This window comes from Zalophus californianus, chromosome 7, assembly GCF_009762305.2.
Source record: "Zalophus californianus isolate mZalCal1 chromosome 7, mZalCal1.pri.v2, whole genome shotgun sequence".
Classification (NCBI taxonomy): domain Eukaryota; kingdom Metazoa; phylum Chordata; class Mammalia; order Carnivora; family Otariidae; genus Zalophus; species Zalophus californianus.
The window spans coordinates 66246651-66268181 of NC_045601.1; the positions used below are offsets into that span (position 1 = coordinate 66246651).

At 36.5% G+C, this 21531-nt stretch overlaps 1 protein-coding gene across 6 annotated transcripts in view; it reads left to right on the forward strand.

Annotated features, from left to right (window-relative positions):
* The first annotated feature begins 466 nt into the window (after positions 1 to 466).
* The window catches only part of EPHA7 (EPH receptor A7), a 166963-nt gene continuing 145898 nt past the window's right edge, over positions 467 to 21531 (forward strand). For 2 of the 6 annotated variants that reach the window (XM_027603119.2, XM_035728635.1), the window contains exons 1-3: positions 467 to 819; positions 5217 to 5281; positions 8866 to 9535. In XM_027603119.2, coding sequence (XP_027458920.1) covers positions 723 to 819; positions 5217 to 5281; positions 8866 to 9535 — 832 coding nt within the window. In that variant the 5' untranslated portion in view covers positions 467 to 722. Of the gene's footprint in view, positions 820 to 5216; positions 5282 to 8865; positions 9536 to 11234; positions 13030 to 21531 lie in introns of those variants that run through there. The other 4 variants (XM_027603117.2, XM_027603118.2, XM_027603121.2 and 1 more) reach the window with 3 other exon arrangements.

Sequence of the window (21531 nt, forward strand, 5' to 3'; positions counted from 1 at the left end):
GTAAAAGGCACTTTACTTAAAGACAGCTTATTTCACTTCCCTGGCTCCGTGCTTGGTAGCTGAGAGATGGCTTGCATTGCCTCTGGTTTCTAAAAGACCATGAGGAGTACCGCTATATATATATAATACTCTATGTTGGGAGCGTTAGTCTCGAATTGATTCTGCTCCACGAAACGTGCGGTTGCTAAAAGCCGAGTGCCCACAGCAGCACGCACTTCGGCGGCCTTCCGCGTCCTCCCTTCCCCAGCATCCAGCGAAAGCTGGGAGCTCAGACCCTGGAGGGAATCCTGGACCCGCAACCTGACTCCGCTCGCAGCCGATTGGCCCGCGCCCCGAAGCCCGCCCCCGAGGCCTGGGCGGCCTTTTCACCGGGACCCGCCCCTCGGCCCTGGGAATCGCCGCCCGGCAGGCCGGCTGCGGCTGCCAGTCAGCCCGAGTGGCGGAGGCTCTCTGCTCGGAGCCCCGCCTCCTCCCCCCTAATTGATATTATTGGAGTGTGGAGCAAGCGGCCGGTCTGCAGTCGGAGACTTGCAGGCAGCAAACACGGTGCGAACGAACAGGAGGGGGAAAAAAATAAAAAAGCTAAACGTGGAGCAGCCGGCCGGAGGTCGAGCAGGGGAATCGATGCGAAAAGCGTAATAAAAAAGAACCCACTTCGGAGCAAACATCATTTAAAAAGCTACGACTCAACTGAAACCTAAAATAAAACCTGCTCATGCACCATGGTTTTTCAAACTCGGCACCCTTCATGGATTATTTTATGCTACATCTGGCTGCTCCAGTTTGCACATACCGGGGAGGCGCAGGCTGCAAAGGAAGGTAAGGTGATGGGAACGCAAAGTTTGTTCTGACTTATTTATTTAGCGGTCTACCTGCACGAGCCGGCTAGTCCGCGGGGCTGCCGGCCGCGCCTCCGGCGCGGGGCGACCCTCCCCCGCCGGCTCCCCGCCCCCTCACTGGTCCCGCTGCTCCCGGCAGGCGGGCGGCAAGCTGGGCTACTCCGAACCGCCTTCAGCCCCGTGCCCGGGGCCGTCCGCCCGACGGGAGCGGGATTTCTGGCGCGGGCAGTCCGGAGGGCGTGAGCAGCAACGGAGAGCGGCGGGGCGGAGTGGGGTGGTGTGTGTTGGGGGGGGGGAGGCGATGACCAGCGAGCTCGTTCTCTAGGATCGTAGGCGGGCCAGATCTCTTCCTCTACCCTTCTCTTCCTCCTCTCGGTGTTCGCCTCTGGTGGGGTAAGCTGCGGCCGGAGTTAGTCGGGAGACGGGGGAGCGCAGCTTCTAGTGTCTTGGCCAGCCCGTCGGCGAGCGGCTGGTGTCCCGAGCCTTCCCACAGGGCCCGTGACTTGTGTGAGCTCCGAACGCTCGGGTTACTAATGAAGCGCTCACTGCGTCGGTGGAGGAGGTGCGGGCCTGCAGTTGGCGCTCAGCCGCCGGCGCGGAACAATAACGCCGCGGAGGTGAAGCGAGGGAGCGGTGCACGCTCCGCGGCGGGAACGTCTGCGTTCAGCGCGCGCCGCGCGTGGGTCCCGGCGGCCGCGCGGACAGCCCGAGTCCATCCGGCTCGGCGGGCCGGGGAGGCAGGGGGCGGGCTGGGGCTGTGGGACTGATGAGATGCCGCTTGGGTGACTACAAGTCCCCAAACATCTGCCCGGCAGTTGAGTCCGAGTGATCAGACCTTGCGAAGGATCTGGATCCTGAAGGCTAGTTCTGGGTGAGGAGAGGAGGTTTCATTTGGGCGGCCAGATACGCCTGTATATGGTTATTATTATTATTATTTCTTCTCCTTTGAACCACTGACAAGGTAAAATACCTTTCGGTGCCTGTAGTTGGAGCTGGGGAAAAATAAATCTTCTCAATGGAAATGTCTTGCTTTTTGAGCAATGTAACAATCTCCACCCCCACCCCATCCCCCCGTCTTCCAAACTGTCAATCTAACGTTGATTTCCCGTTATTTAAAAGCAAGATACTAATAATTAATTGTTCCTTAAGTGTGGAGAATGGAGGAATCTGTTATCAGATTTAGGTCATGATGGTGATGTGGGGCGGGGGGGAGGGGTTGTGTTCGATACTGGTTCTCGCTTCACGTAGCCCTGAAAACTTAGTGATTTAGTGCTGCTTTTTTCCATTCTCTTCGTGCACCCCTCGTCTTTCACTCAAACCACACCCCCAACCCAACGCCAGGTCCTACTTCTTGAGCCAGCCTGACCTTCTGACCCCAGTTTCCATATCTGCAACCAGTGTTGACGCTGAACCCATTCAGAGAAATTTTCAGAGAAAACCATGACTCCGAGCTGTCGGTTACGCGTTAGACCCCAACCGACGTCTGCCAGTAACATATATCCATGTACACCAGAATGCACGTTTCTACTCGCCTGACACTAGCGATTAGGAACACTCAATTCTGGAACCTTGTACTGATTGCTCCAGAATAGCGGGACCTGAGGAAAAGTTTGCACCGCTGCGGCGAAGCCGGGCGCGCAAGCTCACGCAGACCCGGCAGGAGTTTGAGCTATAAATAACTGCATCACTAGGGGGAGAGGTTCCTGCAGCCAGAATGTCTCGCTCGCTTGCTTTTCTCTTCTGGGTGCAAGATACGTGAAGAGGATTCAGATTCTAGGAGGCTGAATTCTTTAAATGCCGAAGTGAGATGTTTAAAAGGTGGGCGGGAGGGCGAATGCGCCCCGCTTCTTAGTGGCGACGCTCCCAGCGCGCAGCGTCGACCAAGAGCTGCGGTTCTGGGAGCGAGCAAGCCCCGAGGGGCGCCGCGGCACCCAGGGGCGAGCGCTGGGAACCGCCTCGAGCAGGTGCCAGGCCGCCCAGGTTGGCCGAGGGTGGATGGAGGAAGATGAGGGACCTCCTTCCTCCACTTTCTTCATACGTGTTCTCTCGGGAGGTCCGTTCCCGCTACTGGGAGGGCATGTATAAGTCAGAATCTGACGCTTGGAGGCGAAGTGCAGCTGCTGTTTTTCCTCTTCGTAAATGCCGCCGCCGCCTCTCCCTCAAAGGAGACGCTTCCCGAAAGCCTCTCTCCTCCTCCCGGCTCCTTCTGGAGCAAGGGCGCCACTGGCTCCCTGGAGGGTCCAGGTCTGGCGGAGGCGTAATGGATGCTCTGCGCGGCGGGCGCGCCCGTCTGGCAGCCCCTGCCCCGCCCCACTGAGGGCCCCGCCCCGGCCCCCGCCGCCGCCGCTAGCCGCGCGGCCCTTGGCTGGCTTAGCCCGGGCGCGCCCTGCATCTTGCCCTTGCCTTTACCCCCGCGCGGCAGGGAACGGAGTCCCGGAGCCCGGGCCCGTGCGCCCCAGGTCCTGGTCGGCCCCGGGGTACGCCTCCGTGGGCGCGAAGGGAGGATGGCGCTCCGCGCTCTGAGCGGGAAGGCAAAAGCGCGCACTTGCGGGTTTATCCGGAGAGCGGACGACGAGGAGACACGCTGGTCACTTTAGAGCTGCTTCTGATTAAACGCTAAGGGGCTGGTTTCTGTTTTGTTTTTATTTGTTAGTTTGTTTCTCTCTTAACTTGTTTGCCATCACCACCCCTCCGCGGTCCCTTGGTTCCCACCCCAGGCAGTGCTGAGGGGTAACGGGACGGCAGTAAACAATCATCACATTTCTTGTTTCACTCTCCAAAATGACTCGAAGGTCACCTGGGTTTAAAATCCACTTGTCTCCTGTCAGTGCAGAAGACAAAAATAATAGTAATAATAAATCATCTCAAAAGGAACCTGGAACCCATGTTGTTTCGTTGTGCTAATTCTCTATTGTTGAGGACAAAAACAAAATAAACTTTAAACATTATATAAATTCACTAGTCCAACGATTTATTGATGTTTCCAGTGCGAAATACAACTTGGTATTTTGAAAGTGTGCATTCCACACACCCCCCCCCCCGAAAGAGAGTTAAGTATTTGTGACCGAGGTTTGTGCTTTCATGGTCTTCTCAAGAGTCTTAAGTGTAAAACATTTTTGCAAAAAAGTGTTTCTTTATCTGTGTGTTTTCAGTTGCAGGGAATAACCTTGACTAGAGCGAAGGAGTTGAACACATAATCAATGTGTTCCTTTGTTTTCTTAACGTAACAAATTTTCATTACCTTTTAAATATACTTTTTTCTCTAGTGATTATTTAAAAATTCATATAAGCATATATTTTATTTAAGTCCAAATTTTAACATTTTTCTGAGGTTGATGTTATGCATATTTACAAGCTTGGAAATATATTCAGTATTATTTCTGGACAAGTTGATACATTTGTTAAAAATGCTGTAGAGTCAGAAATATTTTTAAAGAATAAAAACTCGTAACTGAATCAGTTCAAGCAGAGTGAATGCTTTAGGAGAGTAATTGTCTTAAAAAGCAATATATTGAATTGGAGGTATGATATGTATCAATGTGTAATATTTGAATACATTATCTTATATTAATACTGTCAAGAGCATTTGTTACATTTATATACACATAAATGAATTGTTTATGCTTTTTGATAATATAAAAGTGGAATACAACTGTTTTTAAAAGTCAAGTGAGGAACAAAGTCAAGTCAGTTTAAATATATCATTTTGAAAATTAGCTAATGCTTTGAAATATTTGGAAATTTAAAAAACATAGAAATATTGAAAACAGATGTTTGACTAACCCAGAAATATGTCTTGGAAATAATGGGCAATTTATTTTTCTCATGATGATATTGCTTGATATAGTTTTCTATTGTATTCATTTTGGCTTAAGTGAAGACGCCCTGTGGAAAAGTTTTTAAAAAATAAACTCCAATTCTCAAAAGGCACTAGGAAATACTTTTGGCACAATATTACAAATTAATGACTAGCTGAAGATGAATATGGAATTACATTTTATTATGTTCATGTTATATTTGACAAAATTTGGAGTGCTCAATGGCTTATAAAATTTTTAAAATAATATAATTACTATGGAATCAATATATCACATGCAATTTTTACTGTCATATTTTTAAGTTTTTAAACTTATTTTAATATTTTAATTAAAAAATAACCAATTATACTATGGTATTTTAATATTTTTTCTCCTTAAGAAAGGGGAATATACTTGTATCAGGTGGGTATTCATTTCATCATTCAATTACATAAATAACTGTTAATATATCTTAGATCATAAAGTGATAATTATATAGAAATTAGATTCACATTAATAACTTTTACAAATGTGTTTACATTTTTCATGTAACATTTGAAAATAAAACTTTGTTTTTCAGTACTACTGCTGGATTCTAAAGCACAACAGACGGAGTTGGAATGGATTTCCTCTCCACCCAATGGGGTAAGTGCTTCTCCTCATAAAATATCACTTTTTAGTTTTTAAAGTAAGAAACACAGCCTCCTCCTCCCTGTGGAATTACTCACATTCTTCATATTTAAACTGTTTTAATTCCAAATGTCTCATTCAAAATTTTGTTGTGTTACAATGAGACATTGAGCTTTTGAGTAAGAGAAGGTATACTTAGTACTTGGGGAAATGGATTAAAAAAAAATCTTTATAACCATAATCATTTGAGTTCTTATTGTGAGAGGAATCATACCTCAGGTTCCAGGCTATAAATGCTAACTAATTACAGGGAACATTTCCTTCACAAACTCACTTAAACCTCTTTAGTTGCTTTATACTTCTTAGTATAATCACTAGGTAGGTTGTATGTAGTTTTTTAAAACAGTATGTGATGTGTTTCTTCTTTTAAAAACAGTTCTAGCATCATTCAAAGTACACTTTAAAAGGTAGCTGACAGTGTAATATGCTCCATATTTTAGCATGGAATTTGCTGTAAAATATTATTTGGATTCTCCAAATTTTTATCATGTGCTATCTGCTATTAGTCAGAAATGATGTCAGAGCATGTATATATTATAGTAAAAATCTGCTACAATAAATAGGAGTAAGAGCGACCCAATAAAAATCCGTGAAACATAAGTAATTCTGACCATTACATTTCCCATGTCAGGATAGGTATATTATTTACTTAACTTTAGTTCAACTTGTCTTTAGGTCTTATTTTAATTGTAAGAGAGGGCACATACTTCATCCCTTAGGAAGAAAGGGGCTGTGGGAAAGGAGAGTATATATCTCATTGTTATTTAAGTTGATCTTCCTTACAGTAAGAAGCATAAGTGAGGATATAAAAAGTGTAACAAATTTTGCAAAGAGAAGAATGAAAATCTGAAAGGGATTTTTGAGTATAAGAACAGCATAAAATCAATATGTCATGAACTGGAAGTCAGTTTAATAATGCAAAATGTGAACAATGCAAATCTTAAAATATTTCAGATTTTTTTATTGAATTAATATTTGAAAGATTGCTTAAGATGATATTGTAGTTATCTGTATAGGTCAGATTAAATTATGAAAAAATGACAGCTATTTTACAGACTAACTATAAAAAGGGCACTGAGTTTAAGGTAGGAATGTCATACTTTTCCCGTAAGTGGAATAGTTTCCATGAGTGAAAATACACATTTTAGGAAGACATTTACAATAAAAAAGAAACATCTTTCTTACCAATGACAGATGTAGCCCATTTTCTACCATCCATCAATTAAAACAAATAGAGATGGAGGATAGTTTTTATCTCTAAGGAGAAGTAAACTGATACAGGATTGTAGTGATTGTAGTATTTCATCAATGTAATCCACGAAATGATAAATTATGACTGTCTATGTTATCTTTGACTCAAATGGGCATTTTATCAGTCCAAATATCTTAACAGTTAACCCTACATATCTGTAGGAATCAACAGATAATATTAGGAAATGATAATTGGCAATATTTTTTTAATATACAAAATGGATTGGCTTGCATGCTATTAAATATCTTGCAGGAAATAAAGTGTTATTAATATACATTTTTAGAAAATATTTTCATAAGTATACTATAAAAGCACAGTATTTGATTTAAGACTTCTTTCCTAATGGTGTCATTTATAGAAGTGATTGCAATCTCTTAGAAAAGTGAAATAGTAAAACAAGAGTTGTGTTAAATGTATTTGTGTAGTGTTACTATTTGTGATCTATACAATCGTTGTCTTGAAATTTTCCCCTCAGGAATAAATTTTTAAATAAAAATTAAAATTAATTGGGTTTCAAAAGTAGTGAAATTGATTTTTCATACATAAAACAAAGTAATATGATTGTTCTTAAAGTTAGAAAAAGGAAACCTTGAGATATGCCTTTATAATAATTAGCCTTGGTTTCTTTAGGCTGGGGAATTGTTAAGAGCACGTTTATCTTTAGAGCTTTTGATTTCTTAGTAGATATCATTATTAGTTTTACTTTTTTAAATAATTTCAATCTAATTAAGGGACTAAAATCTCCGCATCCAAATGGATAAATTTGGGTATATTTGGCTAAGTGCCATTCAGACAGATTATAAGCAGCTAACTGAAACAAAGGGAAATATGCACACCATTAACTAGTCACAAACTCAAGTTGTGTTGAATAAAACCTGCACATGATAGTGGGTTCTTTGCTGCATTTGAGGAGGTTTGATATGTATAATAAAATTGCAGCAAATATATAATGTCATACAAGAAATTTATAAATTATAGTATTTTGCTGATTTGTCAGTTTTCTAAAAAACAGTTTTAAAAGTCGATATTAATATTTTAAAGTATTTTAATAAATCAATTCTCTAATCAAGTTTTACAAATAAAACTCATTACCACATACTTATTAGTTTATTTTCCTTTCTGTTTTTCTTGAAAAGATGGTTTAAATATTGCATGCTGTGTGATTTTGGATTTGAATACTAACATTTTCATATTTGGCATTTTATATTGGGGAAATGAACACAAGTAGATGATGATTTCACTATTAAGGTAGCCTGCATATAAAGTGGGAAATTTTGTGATAATGGTAATAAAGGACATAATCAACTGTTACATTAGACTTCTAGGAATATTTTAGGTGAAATGAATTTGCTAATGAGCGGTATAGATATCATTATACATGGCTTTATAGTCTTTAGAGTTTTGCCAATTCTGCTAAACTTATTATTTTCCCTTTTCATGAAAATATATGTTTGCTGTAGTATATATTGCATCAGTATATGAATGGACTTTTTTAAATTTGTGATATTTTTCCTGTCAAAAAGCTTATTACTGAAATATGATCCAGCATGCTGATTTGCCATGTACATTTGATTGTCTATTGAAAGCAATTTATTTATGAAGATAAATCATGCTTTTATAACTACTTATATATAGTTATGTGGCTTATGCACAGTATTATAACACCGCAATAAATAAATAGCTCTGTAAAATGTTACTCCCTCATATCTTATTTTGGAAAGATTGTAGAAGATTTCGCATTGTGAATATCAACATGTTGTGGACTGCTTTTACATTTCAGAGCACTCTTGGCATTTTCTTCCCTGTGTTTTTTAGGTGCTCTAAGTTTAACATCAGCATTTAAAATGTCAACTGAGTTATCAAAAATTCTGCCATGTAGCCATATGCATATGCATTAAATGGTAATTTAAATTATTGTGTTATGCACTTAGTCTATAAAAATTATAATCTCAGTGGAGACTATAGACATAAGCAAACATGTAAAAAGAAACACTAATACACTAGCAAACAGATATTAAACAAAATGAAGTATTTATTGTATGTACAAACGATGCAGGCAACCTGAATGATGTTGTGCTACCAGGATGAAGCTGAGCTAAGAGTCCTGTCTTCTTAGGGTACAGTGTTTGCCAGGGTAGGAATCTACCTAACTCTTTCACAGATCATCATGTGTGCTATGCTAAAGATGCCTCATGTGCTTTCAAAATAAAAATGTTTTTTTTTTTTTTTTTTTTTTTTTTTTTTTTTTTTTCTGAATGACTGATAGCCTTTTTAAAACATTTTACAGTGGGAAGAGATCAGTGGGTTGGATGAGAACTACACCCCGATCCGAACCTACCAGGTGTGCCAGGTCATGGAGCCCAACCAAAACAACTGGCTGCGGACTAACTGGATTTCGAAAGGCAATGCACAAAGGATTTTTGTAGAATTGAAATTTACCCTGAGGGATTGTAACAGTCTTCCTGGAGTACTGGGAACTTGCAAGGAAACCTTTAATTTGTACTATTATGAAACAGACTACGACACTGGCAGGAATATAAGAGAAAACCTCTATGTAAAAATAGACACCATTGCTGCAGATGAAAGTTTTACCCAAGGTGACCTTGGTGAAAGAAAGATGAAGCTTAACACTGAGGTGAGAGAGATTGGACCTTTGTCCAAAAAGGGATTCTATCTTGCCTTTCAGGATGTAGGGGCTTGCATAGCTTTGGTTTCTGTCAAAGTATACTACAAGAAGTGCTGGTCCATTATTGAGAATTTAGCTATCTTTCCAGATACAGTGACTGGTTCAGAATTTTCCTCTTTAGTCGAGGTTCGAGGGACATGTGTCAGCAGTGCAGAGGAAGAGGCGGAAAACTCCCCCAGGATGCACTGCAGTGCAGAAGGAGAATGGTTAGTGCCCATTGGAAAATGTATCTGCAAAGCAGGCTACCAGCAAAAAGGGGACACTTGTGAACGTAAGTAATATGTGCTATTAAAATTCCACTTTGCATTTTTTTCTATTTCAGTATCAGAGATTTTGAGTAATAATAGTTATTTGAACAAGTGTGTCTGTGCTACACCAGCATTTCCGATTCAGCCGATCTTGAGTGAAGTCACTGTTTAGCTATCAATGATTCCCCACAGTGATATCTGCACTAATGGTATGCAGTAAATATTGGCAATAATGACATTTGTTACTAAGATTTAATTTGCCCTATGTTTGACCTAGAAGTCAACGGTTGCACATTGGTCTATGAGATTTAAGAGAGGAGAGTGAGCAGAATGAGGTGTGACATTAATCAGGATTCAATGATAGGGGATTCCTCCTGTTGTGAAATGTGTATTGTCTGGACTTGTAAGTAGCAGAAAAAAGCAGAGCTGCTAATGAGCTCTACTGACAGGGTACATACAAATATATTTCTAAACTTTTAGGATTATTTTTAACAAATAATAAAACTTTGATATAAGAATCATCAAATTTCACTTGATAGATCTTTAAAGCTACTTCTGCCAAAGCCATATTTCTTTTCTCGACTAAATAATAAAACAAATGCTTTTCTGATAAGTCATGTTATAGTGGACCACAATTTTTGTGGAAGTGGGCCAAAGCAAAGCTTTAGTTATTTTAATACATCAGTTGGACGTTCTCTGTGTTTTGAAACAATAATAGCATACGAATTAGTGAACCTTTTCCTTTGTTTTCTAAAACTGGATTTTCTCTTATATAGTATTTTGTAGTCATTGTAATTGGCCAGTATTTTTCTATTTAAAGCTATGTCACATGGACCTTCAAAATTGATATTTTTATTTTTGCATATCCCAAAAAATTCTATGGTAAGGTTATATTATTTATATATCTTTTAATTTATAAGTTATAAGACATAATCCATTCTGAAAAATAACTTTTATATACTCTTTGTACTTCAAAGCTGGCAACATAATTTTAATGACTGCAAATCCTGGTTAATTTAGAAGGGACTAGTGCTAACGGTAGTAACTTACTATATGCAGATACTCTTCCATATGCTTTATATGTACTAGTTCATTTAATGAGGTAGATTTCATTATCATGTCTATTTTACAGAAAAAAAAATTGGTACTATCAAGGGTAAACTGCTTGCTCGTAATTACTTTAGGAAGTGATATCTGCCTTAGCTTAGAATCAGATTCAGGACACACTGATTCCCGAGCCTGGGCTTTTAGCAACAATATTGACCTGGTTTCTGCACAAAGCAAGGAGAATCCTAGCAAATATTATTCTCTTTCATTGCAAATTCAAATGTCTTGCTCTTAGTAATTTGGTGTATAAATCATATTACTTCCCCAATAAAATTCTCATTCTAGTAGAATATTTAAAGAAATAATAGTTTAAAAAATATTTAGATCTTGTTGTCCAACACAGTAACCAGGAGCCACACATGGCTCTTAAGGTCTAAAAATTGGCTATTCTAAAATGAGATGTGCTGTAAGTATAATTTGCACACTGGATTTCAACGGCTTAGTACAAAAAAAAAGGAATGTAACATATTAATATTTTTTATGCTGCTTACATATTGAAAGGATCATACTTTAGATATATTGGGTTAAATAAAATAGAATGTTAAAATTAATTTTAATTGTTTCTTTTTATTCTTTTTTAATGTGGCTACTGGAAATTTAAAAATTACATCATAGCTCATACTATACTTCTATTGGACGAACTATTTAGATGGAGTAACTGAGCAAATATATTTTTCTATCCTGACTGAAGAGTTGAATACTTCATGTGGATGGCCGCTAGTATATAAAATACTGAGGACCCAGCATTCAATTGTAATCTGTGCTATAGCTAATGTTGTAAAGTGAACTCTGGGCAAAATAGAAGCTATAGGTTTGGGTTCTATAGACCAGTTTAGCAGCTTCCTTTGACACCCCCCTGAAGGAGTCAAATCTGTCTTACCCATATCCTTATTCCCCATCACTTACACTGGTAGGATTTCTTACTGAAGAGATCATCCTGCAAGTTCCATATATGTGGAAATCAAAAACTGGTGAAAATTTATCAGTACTAGTAGGTGGAATGCTATACCACTGGGGATGTGTAGACATACTCTTAGTGAACTAATCAATTCAGTGAAAAGCAGTGTTCTTATTGACTGGAAGTTAACAACTATTACTTGATAATAACTATAATAAGAAAATTTATGAACATACTATTACACTTGAGCTGTAAAAGCAGCTGATTTGAGGAGAATGCAGATTTTGGTTGATGTAAAAATGGAATTTAAACTTTTGCACAATTAAAAATGGGAAGCATTATAAATAAAGCAGGAGTATTTACAAAAATGCCCAATTAAACCTGGCTAAGGAAAGTCTAGGAAATAACATTAAGGTTCCTTCTCTTTCAAGGCTTAAAGATTTTTAAGGAAAATTATTGTATTTTTTGTATCATTTTGTGTAATTTAAACGAAATGATTTCTGCATTTATTTGTTAAAAGCAAACAGGAACTGTTTGCTTTTTATACTTACAAGTATAGAAATTAGTAAGAAAAACAGTCTTTAACTGCAGTAAGGACATTTACCATGAAGAAAACACTCCCGATTTCTTCCAAATCAGCAAAATAATCTCATTAAATGTGGTACTATTAAAATTATCGACATTTATTTATTCCAGTTTCAAGAATTGGAACCACATTTGAGTACCAAAATTATTGTCACCTGCAAACCACACTCAGGTAGTTAAAAATAAAGTAAAATGACTTCACTGTCTTCTACATGAATCCTGCATTGAAGTAGGTGGAATTAGGTATTAGAAAGAGTTCATTAAAGAAAACTGTGATTAGTCAAGATGCCTCCTTATGTTCAATTGAAGGAGTATGTGTGCACTGTTTTAAGTCAAGTAAATTGTTTATCACATAACTTTCTTAATTTTTGACCTTGGTGATGTTGACAAAGGAATTAAAGACCTTATACTTAACTTTGGCACTATGTTCATTTGCAAAAACACTTCCCTTCTTGGCATAATTCCAGTGCATTGCTGTGAGAGTACTTGCCTCTGGAATCAATCCAGGCCTGCCTTTATAGTATTTCTCCTGTTTCCTTTCAGTGATCCTGTTAAGAGTTTGAAAACAAATTCCAGTCCCATATTGAGGAAAACTGAAGTGTTTGGGAGAGGATGTTAGTGAGTCCCTAGCCAAATGAGGGTGGTTAGCCACTTAAAGGCAAGTTTAACAAGGCACGTTGTAGAGTGGAAGTCCACGGTGATATTTGTTAGGGTATAATTTGAAATATGAACAACTGTGAAAACTTACCACAGTTTTGATTAATTGATGTAAGAGCTTTTTTTATTTCTTCGTGATTTTGAAAAAAACCCTCAATTTTGAGAACGAAATATTTTTCAAGCTTACTAATATATCAACTTCTAATTCCCTATTATAATGCTTTAACAAAGATCTCTTCAGTCATTTAAAAATATGTAATTCCAGTTGGTTAGCAAGCTTTTATTGTCAGAAAGTCATTTTAAAAAAATTAACCATGAGTTGACACAGCTTCTATGCAAACTAGCAGATTATATTATATTTTACATATATAAATATATTCAGAAGACTAATGAAATTGTATTCTGAAATATATTTTTAAATTTTTGGAACTTCTATATAATTAAATTTCATTTAAAAAGCAGAACAGTATTTGTCAAGGTGTGGAGCTTAGTATTATAACGGCTTTGTATGGGCAATTTGCAGTTTATACTAAACATCGTGTTCATTTTATCGATTAGTCCTTACCATATCACTAAGAGAAGAAAATATTTTTTCTCTTTTAACATATGAAGAAACTGAAGCTCAGGGATATTTATACATAAGAAAATTGGGTAGGAATCCAGTATCCTGTTTACCAAATCAAATCCTTTTTCCTCACTGCACTACACTGCATCCTAAAATTTGTCCTGGACTTCAACCAATGGATTTTAGTTACTGAAGAAATGGTGAAACTTTATTCTAAGTAAGGTGACTGTATGCCTCATTTGTCTGGGATAATTGTTCTGTTAACATCTCTCTTTGCTTTCCAAAGTGATCCGATTTGGGTGGTAAGATAGATATATGGTCTCCCCTAATTGTAAAAAATTCAAGGATGTTATGCAGTTTACATGCATATATATCAGATCGTAGAGATGGGATTTACTTGTATTATTTATATTGCTTAATTTTGATTTTCTGAATTAAAATAAAAATTTAGGAATTTCTTTTTTGATGTTTTTAATGTAAAGGGGAACTCCAATAATTTTAGATTTCTAATTTTTGTTATAAGGAATTTCCCTAATAGTTGCTTCTTAATATTTTATATTAACATGTTTACAGGCTTGTCATTATTTTATTAACATATAATTAATGGACATATATATAATTAAATAAAAACATTTATTCAATTTGAAAGCATTGATAATATTAAAACCTGTGTTGATTAGATTTTTGAAAACCATGTGTTTTTCTTCTCAGAAAGCATGTAATTTGTACCATTACTTTTTATGAAAACAAATGAGTCTTCATAATCTATCTTGTTTATAATCAAATATAAGCAGAAAAGTAAGATACACAGGCTTAATACCTCAGATGTAGAGTCACAAGAGTTTTCAAATTCTGGCTCTACAACATACCAGGTGTGTAAACTAGGACAATCTTTCTAAGCCTTAATTTCCTTAAGTATAAAATGGGGCTAATTAAAATAGTACCTCCTGCATAGGTTCTTGTTAGAATCGAATGAAATCATACATGTAAAAACCCTAAGAATAATATCTGGGACATAGCAAATAGTCAGTGAATGCTTGCTATTATCTTGTTATTAATAATGCAACAAGGAGTTTGTTAAGTAAAGAAATCTCATGGCAATGAGTGAATGAGGATAGATCTCACAGGCCACAAATAGTTAAATATCCTTTAAGCCAGTAAGTTCATCCCTAGTAACTTATGGCAGAAGATATTTCAATGAAAGAAGATAATTTTTTACATAACCTTTTCTTTCTTTCTCCAGCAATGTATACAATTTGAAATACTAGAAATAACCTAAATGTCTAAAATAAAGTGCACAACTTTGATTGAAATTAGTCCTTAAAATATCAGCCATGTGATATAGGAATTTTAAATTACTCCCTATTAATAATTTTGAGTGAAAAATAAATAATTAAAATTTTGCACACACCGATATTTAGAATATGCAAGATATACATCGGGAAAAGAAGAGATGCAAACATAAATAACACAATCGATGTGTCAGTCTGGTGGGATCATGGGTGATCTTTTGTTCTCTGAGTTTTTAAATTACCTTGAGCATTGACTTCTTTTTTAACAATTATAAGTTCTGTGTAACCTGATATTTCATATAACATCTTGAATTGTTTCTTGAACATATGGGGTTTTTAAATTAAGTTAGTATCTGTGTAAAATACAGGGCTCAGGTGATAGAGCAGTAGTAAGTTGAAGACATAGTTGAGATAATTTAAAAGGGGGAGATTCAAGGCCTTCAACAAAAACAGGTCATAGATTTGTTTGCTTTCTAGTTATTCATAGATGGCAAGAGCTTGTTTTAAGTGTTTTACATGTATTAATTCATTTAGTCTCAAAGAGGGGTGTTACTAACTTATTTTATCTAGTAGGTAGGCACTATTACCATTCTGTTTAAAGGACAAAAATTACTTCTGAGGTATTACATTCAGTGTAATTACAATGAATTACAATGTAATTCAATAATTACATTATTTACCTATATACTAAATTATATATATGAGATGCATGCATATACACAAGAAATGTATATATACATTTACATGTACATATGATATATAGATGCAAATACACATAAACACACACACACACATTATTACGTAAGGAAACCAAAGCACAGCGAGAGGTGGGTTATGTACCTACTACCGCACAGAGTGGTAGACTGCTGTTTAGTCAAGGTGATCTGGCCAGGGATCTTTGCCCCTAACCAATACAATGCCCACATCTTTACAGATGGGCATTTTATCTATCACAAAGTCTTTTATAAAACAAATGTTCTTTCAGGATCTTGAAAGGTGCTACAAATCTGAACATTTTTTAAATTTATAATAATTTCAAAATACTTCTATCTCTGTCTTTCCCCACACCTTAGATATTTCATCTGCTTTGCCATTATCTTTCGTATCCCAATTCTTTTCTTCACATGGCAGTCAGAATGCAGTTTTGTCAAACACAACATAGATAGTATTACTTCGTTAATCAGAATGTTTCAGGCTCCTCATTACCAATAAAAAATTCTCTGTTTTCTAGGCTGGCATTTAAGTCCCTCCAACTTGACCCTAATCTTCTTTTCTAACATTCTGTCACATTATTTATCATACTCAAAGCCTCTGTTCCCCAGGCTGGTACTGATCGGACATTCTACAGTAAGTATACCCATAGATATTTTTACGATGCCCTGTTACTTAACATTTGGCCCCAAATAAACAGAAAAATGAACAAACATCATGGCCTCTCACAATTACCTATTGTATCTTTTAAAAAAATTTTTTATTAATTTTATTTTATTATGTTATTTTAGTCACCATACATTCCATCTTTAGTTTTTGATGTGGTGTTCCATGATTCATTGTTTGAGTAGAACACCCAGTGCTCCATGCAATACATGCCCTCCTTAATACCCATCATTGCGCTAACCCATCCCCCACCCCCCTCTCCTCTAAAACCCTCCTTTTGTTGCTCAGAGTCCATAGTCTCTCATCCTGCACATTCCCGAGTTCTTCAGTGAGCTCTCTCTTCCAAATTCTGATAGCAGCTACTGGTAGTAACATTCTCTTGGTGCTTAACCATGCCTCGCTTTTTTCAACCTGCAGCGCCGGCTAGCCTGTGTCAGCTGGTTAAAATTGTGCCTTCCCTTACAATTTCAAGTTAAGTGCCTCTTATTCTCTGTTAGAGCATCTTTTCTTGTGGATACTTCTACTTTGCCCTTTCCCTGTGGGAATCATCATACACAATCTGATTATTTTTATTTTTATTTTTTGTTTATTTGTCAGAGAGAGAGCACAAGCAGGGGGAGTGGCAGGCAGAGGGAGAGGGAGAATCAGACTCCCCACTGAGCAGGGAGCCTGATGCAGGACTCTATCCCAGGACCCTGGGATCATGACCTGAGCCGAAGGCAGATGCTTAACCAACTGAGCCACCCAGGCACCCTGCAATCTGACTTTAATCTTTATTTGTAATTCCTTTTACAGCTTCTAAGCTCCTTAACAACCACAACGTACAGTTTTCTGCTACCGACCATGGTACCCACCTAGCACAGTTCTTGTATCATCTTAATCTTCCAATAAATGTTTTCCAGCTTTCTTAAAGACTTAAATCATACACTGCCCACTGCCAAGGCAAGTATTTTTGTAATTTCATATTCATATCATGATTTAATTTCTTCTTGTATATGGCTAGCCTCTATGATTAGCCTTAAACCTGATGAGTATGAGAAGCCTTTATTATGTGTTTTTCTCCTCATAGCATATAGTAAGATGATAGGCTAATCATTAGAAAACCTGGACAGGAATCTGCTCCAGATATGGAATTTATTTGTTTGAAAATAATATAACTATTTATTCATTGTCATATTCCCGTTCTCTGTCTTTGCCTTTGTGTGTGTGTCTTTCTTTCAATATCTACATCTCCTTCCTCTAATGAAATGAAAGCCATTTCACCTTTGTTACTAATATCTATGTCTTGAGAAAGAGAGAGTTCCAAGAGCCTGGTAACATTTTCTAAAATAAGAAGGTCTTGGGGTGCCTGGCTAGCTCAGTCGGAAGAGCATGCGACTCTTGATCTCGAAGTTGTGAGTTTGAGCCCCATGTTGGGTGTAGAGATTACTAAAAGAAAATAAACTTAAAAAAAAAAAAAGTCTTGAAGTATATTTATGTTGATCTTATATGGGAAAGTGATTTTTATAAGATTATTTTGCTTCCAAATTGTATGTTGTAAATATTATCTTGAATTGTAATACAAAATGAAATAATAGAAACAAACCTGAGAAATCAGTCCCTAAGCTAATATTCTATTCTATTCTATAAATCAGAAATTATTTAAATTCAGTATCATGTCCAAATATATTTCTGTTTGAGTTATAGCTATATTACAATTTTTTATACTCTTCAATTATTCACTTTCATGAGCTCATAATACTTGTTTAAGGCCTCTTTGCATAGGTAATGTGCGTAGATCTGGAGTCCATGCCATCCCTATGCTCCTGTCCCACAGGGCTTTTTTATGGTATAACTACTGTTACCAGTTTCTTCTGTCCTTTACAGAGATATTTGCTCATAACTATTTAGAAATATGGATAAATGTCATGGTCGTAGTTAAATTAGAATCATATTAAAATTTCCTACTAGGACACCGTATACTTCACTTAAAATTATACTGCTTTTTACTCATCTTCAGTCATCTTTGTTATGTGCCCACAGTGCACTGAACATAACTATTCACTACCTAAAGAGGAGGAGGGAAGATCTGAAGTGAGGAAAAAATAAGCAAGGAAATATGAAATTAATGTATAAGACCTACCTTGCTCCGATTTATATGACTTCAGAACATTTCTAATTATCCTAACTTCGGCAAGTATGTGGTCAAACTTTTATATTTCCAGTGGCAGTTTAAATTGTCATTAGTGTCATAATACAAATCAATGAAACCTGCAAATTTTGCATTTGGTTTGATTTCTGTATCGAACTTCTAGGCATTTCCTCTAAGATGGAACATTATAATCCACAAAAGATTTTATTTATGATGATATTGTGCATAATATAGTCATTTTATACAAATAACAATATTTTCATGGGAAAAATTTGACCCAGCTATAGATTTGATGTTTTCCTCTATGTGTATAAAAATCTGATGCATGATTCAGGAGGAAAATTTCAGAAAGTCTATTTATTCTAATTTTCCTCACATTTAAGAGAATTTAAGTTATCCCATCCTCTGCAAAATATCTTACTAATTAAGTTTATGGACGCACATCTTTATTAGGATATTCATGTCATGTTATTATGTGAAAAGTAGAAGGTTACATGCATATATAATTTGAGGTTTTAAAAAATCTGGTACCAAAAGCAGGCATCTTTGAATTTAGGTCAAATTAATGAGTTATAGACATTATTTTTTGCTTTCTACCTATGATACCAACTTTGTTAAAGATTATAAAATCTGTGTATATATATCATAGCATTTTTCCCATATAACAGCATTTCACAGGAACACAGAAAAATATATATCTTAGTTGAAGTAAATGTGTAATATTTCTCTCAAATTCTGTGGTGTTATGAAGAAGTATGGAAAGTTTATTTTTCAGTTTATTTTGTTTAGCTTGGGTTCAATGAATGATACAGAAAACCAGGGAAAATACATTCTGGAGTATAGGAATTTGAAATTTGTTTCAAGGTTATAATTTTTGTGCTATGGGTTTTACATTTTTTCATTTGAAATGAAAAAATTGCTTACTGTTAATGATGATATTATCTCTTACCTCTAAGAGAAAACCAGGAGGCTTTGAAAGGACACATACTGTGTTTTATATTTTGTTTCATGTGTTACCCAACTAATACCTAGTTTAGCTTCTCATATATGGTGATGTTAGCCTCCGACCTACACTGAAGCCATTAACGCTAAATTAGAACCTTTTATAGAAAACCTAGGAGTACCATGATGCTTTTATTAATAAAATAGACTATCAGTCAGATATAATTATTACCCATGTATCTTGCATTTATCATTTATTAAAGTTGGTTAACTTTTATGTTAGTATTACCTACTTTACTTTTTAAGAAGAACATTCTTTCTAAAAAAGAGTAAAATAGAGGGATTAAGGATGGGAGTGGTAGGTGTGGAGGGGTAGAATATATCTAAAGAATCACTAGATATAATAAAAGCTTATTCTAAGAAAAATAAACTGAATATTAGTGACTTCACTACACTACTCTGTATTTTTCAGTGATTTATATGTTCTATGTTTATTTAAGAGTTTACTATTATTAGCTAAACTAGTTCCTATATAGACAATAACATCTAATGGTATTAACTTACCTAATGACTTTAATTAATGACCTTAATTTAAACTAGTAGATGGCTTAAACTTGATTGATTTTAAAAACATTTCTTCATATCTACTATTTTTAGCAGGCAAAATAACTTGTACTACACAGTGTTCCTATTTCAGTTGACCTTTTCCTGTAAAGTAGTTTTATCCTTTAAAAGAGATGTGAGATAGGACAGGCACCTTACCTACTCAAATATATAAATTCATTATAATAAAACTGTTCTGTGGACATTCTTGCACTCCTTGAGGGTATAATTCCCTTCCAAGACAATTAGAATCATAAATTCTTGGAGTTCGAGTGTACCTTAAAGATTATCAAAAATAAATTAGAGCGTTTTTTTTTTGTCTCTTTCTTTTTTTTAATAAGTGGGACAACCAAAGACCTCATTTATAGTTCTCACAGTTCATTCATGACAGATCCCAAAGTAAAATCAGAATTTACTCTTTCCAGTTTTTTTTCCACTTTGACGTTACGTACACTATATGTATATATACACACACACACACACACACACACATACTCACACGCATATGTACATACATATATATGCACACACACATTCACTACCCACCTCTACCTGCCCCAGTGGTAAAAAAGCATATGTCAACATAATGGAACAAAAAATTAAGTTTATTTTTTCCTTGACCCATTTTTAGATTTCTAAATTGCTCTGCACTAATATTTTAATTTGTAAGTGCTGAATAGTTAAGACTTCTTTCTCTGTGGAAATCTCAATTGACTTTTACAAGGAGCTTGAAAATTGTTATAGGATATTCTTGGATTATTGCATATTTAAAAAAGAAAAAAAAGCTACCTCAGCAAAGTCATTAAATTTTCCTTCACAGAGAAAAACATTATAAACTAACTTTTACTACTTTATTTTCAGGTAGATTTTTTAGGTTTCTCTGCCATATAAGAAAGCAAAGTCCTTTTTTTCCCCCTTCTTTTTCTTAGTTTCTTTTTTTTTTTTTTTAATTACCAGCTCCTAGGAAGGTAAATTTTAGCAATTAGCATGTTTTAGGTATTGTGACAATTGTAAATAAATGTGCTTTAAAATGAGGATAGTGGACACCTCTTATGTTATCAGAAACCTAGAATTTGGAAGGGAGCAGCAACTCTGCTGTTTAACCTTGTTATTTCTGGCTGGATCTCCTCTGAGAAACCCTTCAGACCTTAGCACCTCAGACCTTGCAAGGGCAGAGGGACAGTCAGGCTTCTGCAAAATCTATTTCTCAAACTGACCTTTAGAATTAACACATTCTAAAAAAAAAAAAAAAGAATTAACACATTCTAAGCTTAGACATTCAGGTTGTGAGCTGGAGCTGGGAAAACGATGTGGCTCCAAGTTTAATATGTTGAGACAGTATCTTAGTTTGCAAAGGAAACCTGATAGGAACTTTTAAGTTTGCCATTTCAGCCATGCTTCTTGCTGTTTCTGATGTCTATTCTGTGCAAATATTATGTACAAGAATACTGTGTTTTTCAAGGCTGAACATAATGGTTTGATCATTTTGCTACTTTTTAACTTTTCCAGTATAACAACATTGCTATTCACTTCAAATTTCAAACAGCTCTCCCATCGATTTTCAAGATTATTCACCAGGCCATCACTGTGTGTGTAGCCTTCCTTCTTTCTAATATCCTTCACCCTCCAATGTAGTAAAGTGGGTGTTCTCTCCCATCCCTGCTCCCTCTAGTTTCTTCCTTTTTTTCTTCCCCCGCATCTTTTCCTATAGTGTCGGAGACTTTGGCAATAGCTTTTCATTTACTTTTCAGAAAATTCTACGCTACTCCCTGGTTTGGAACTTTTCAGAACATACCTTCCCATCTACTAAGTGGATTAAAATAGAGTATATCTTCCTTACCCACTTTGTGTTTTCACTTACT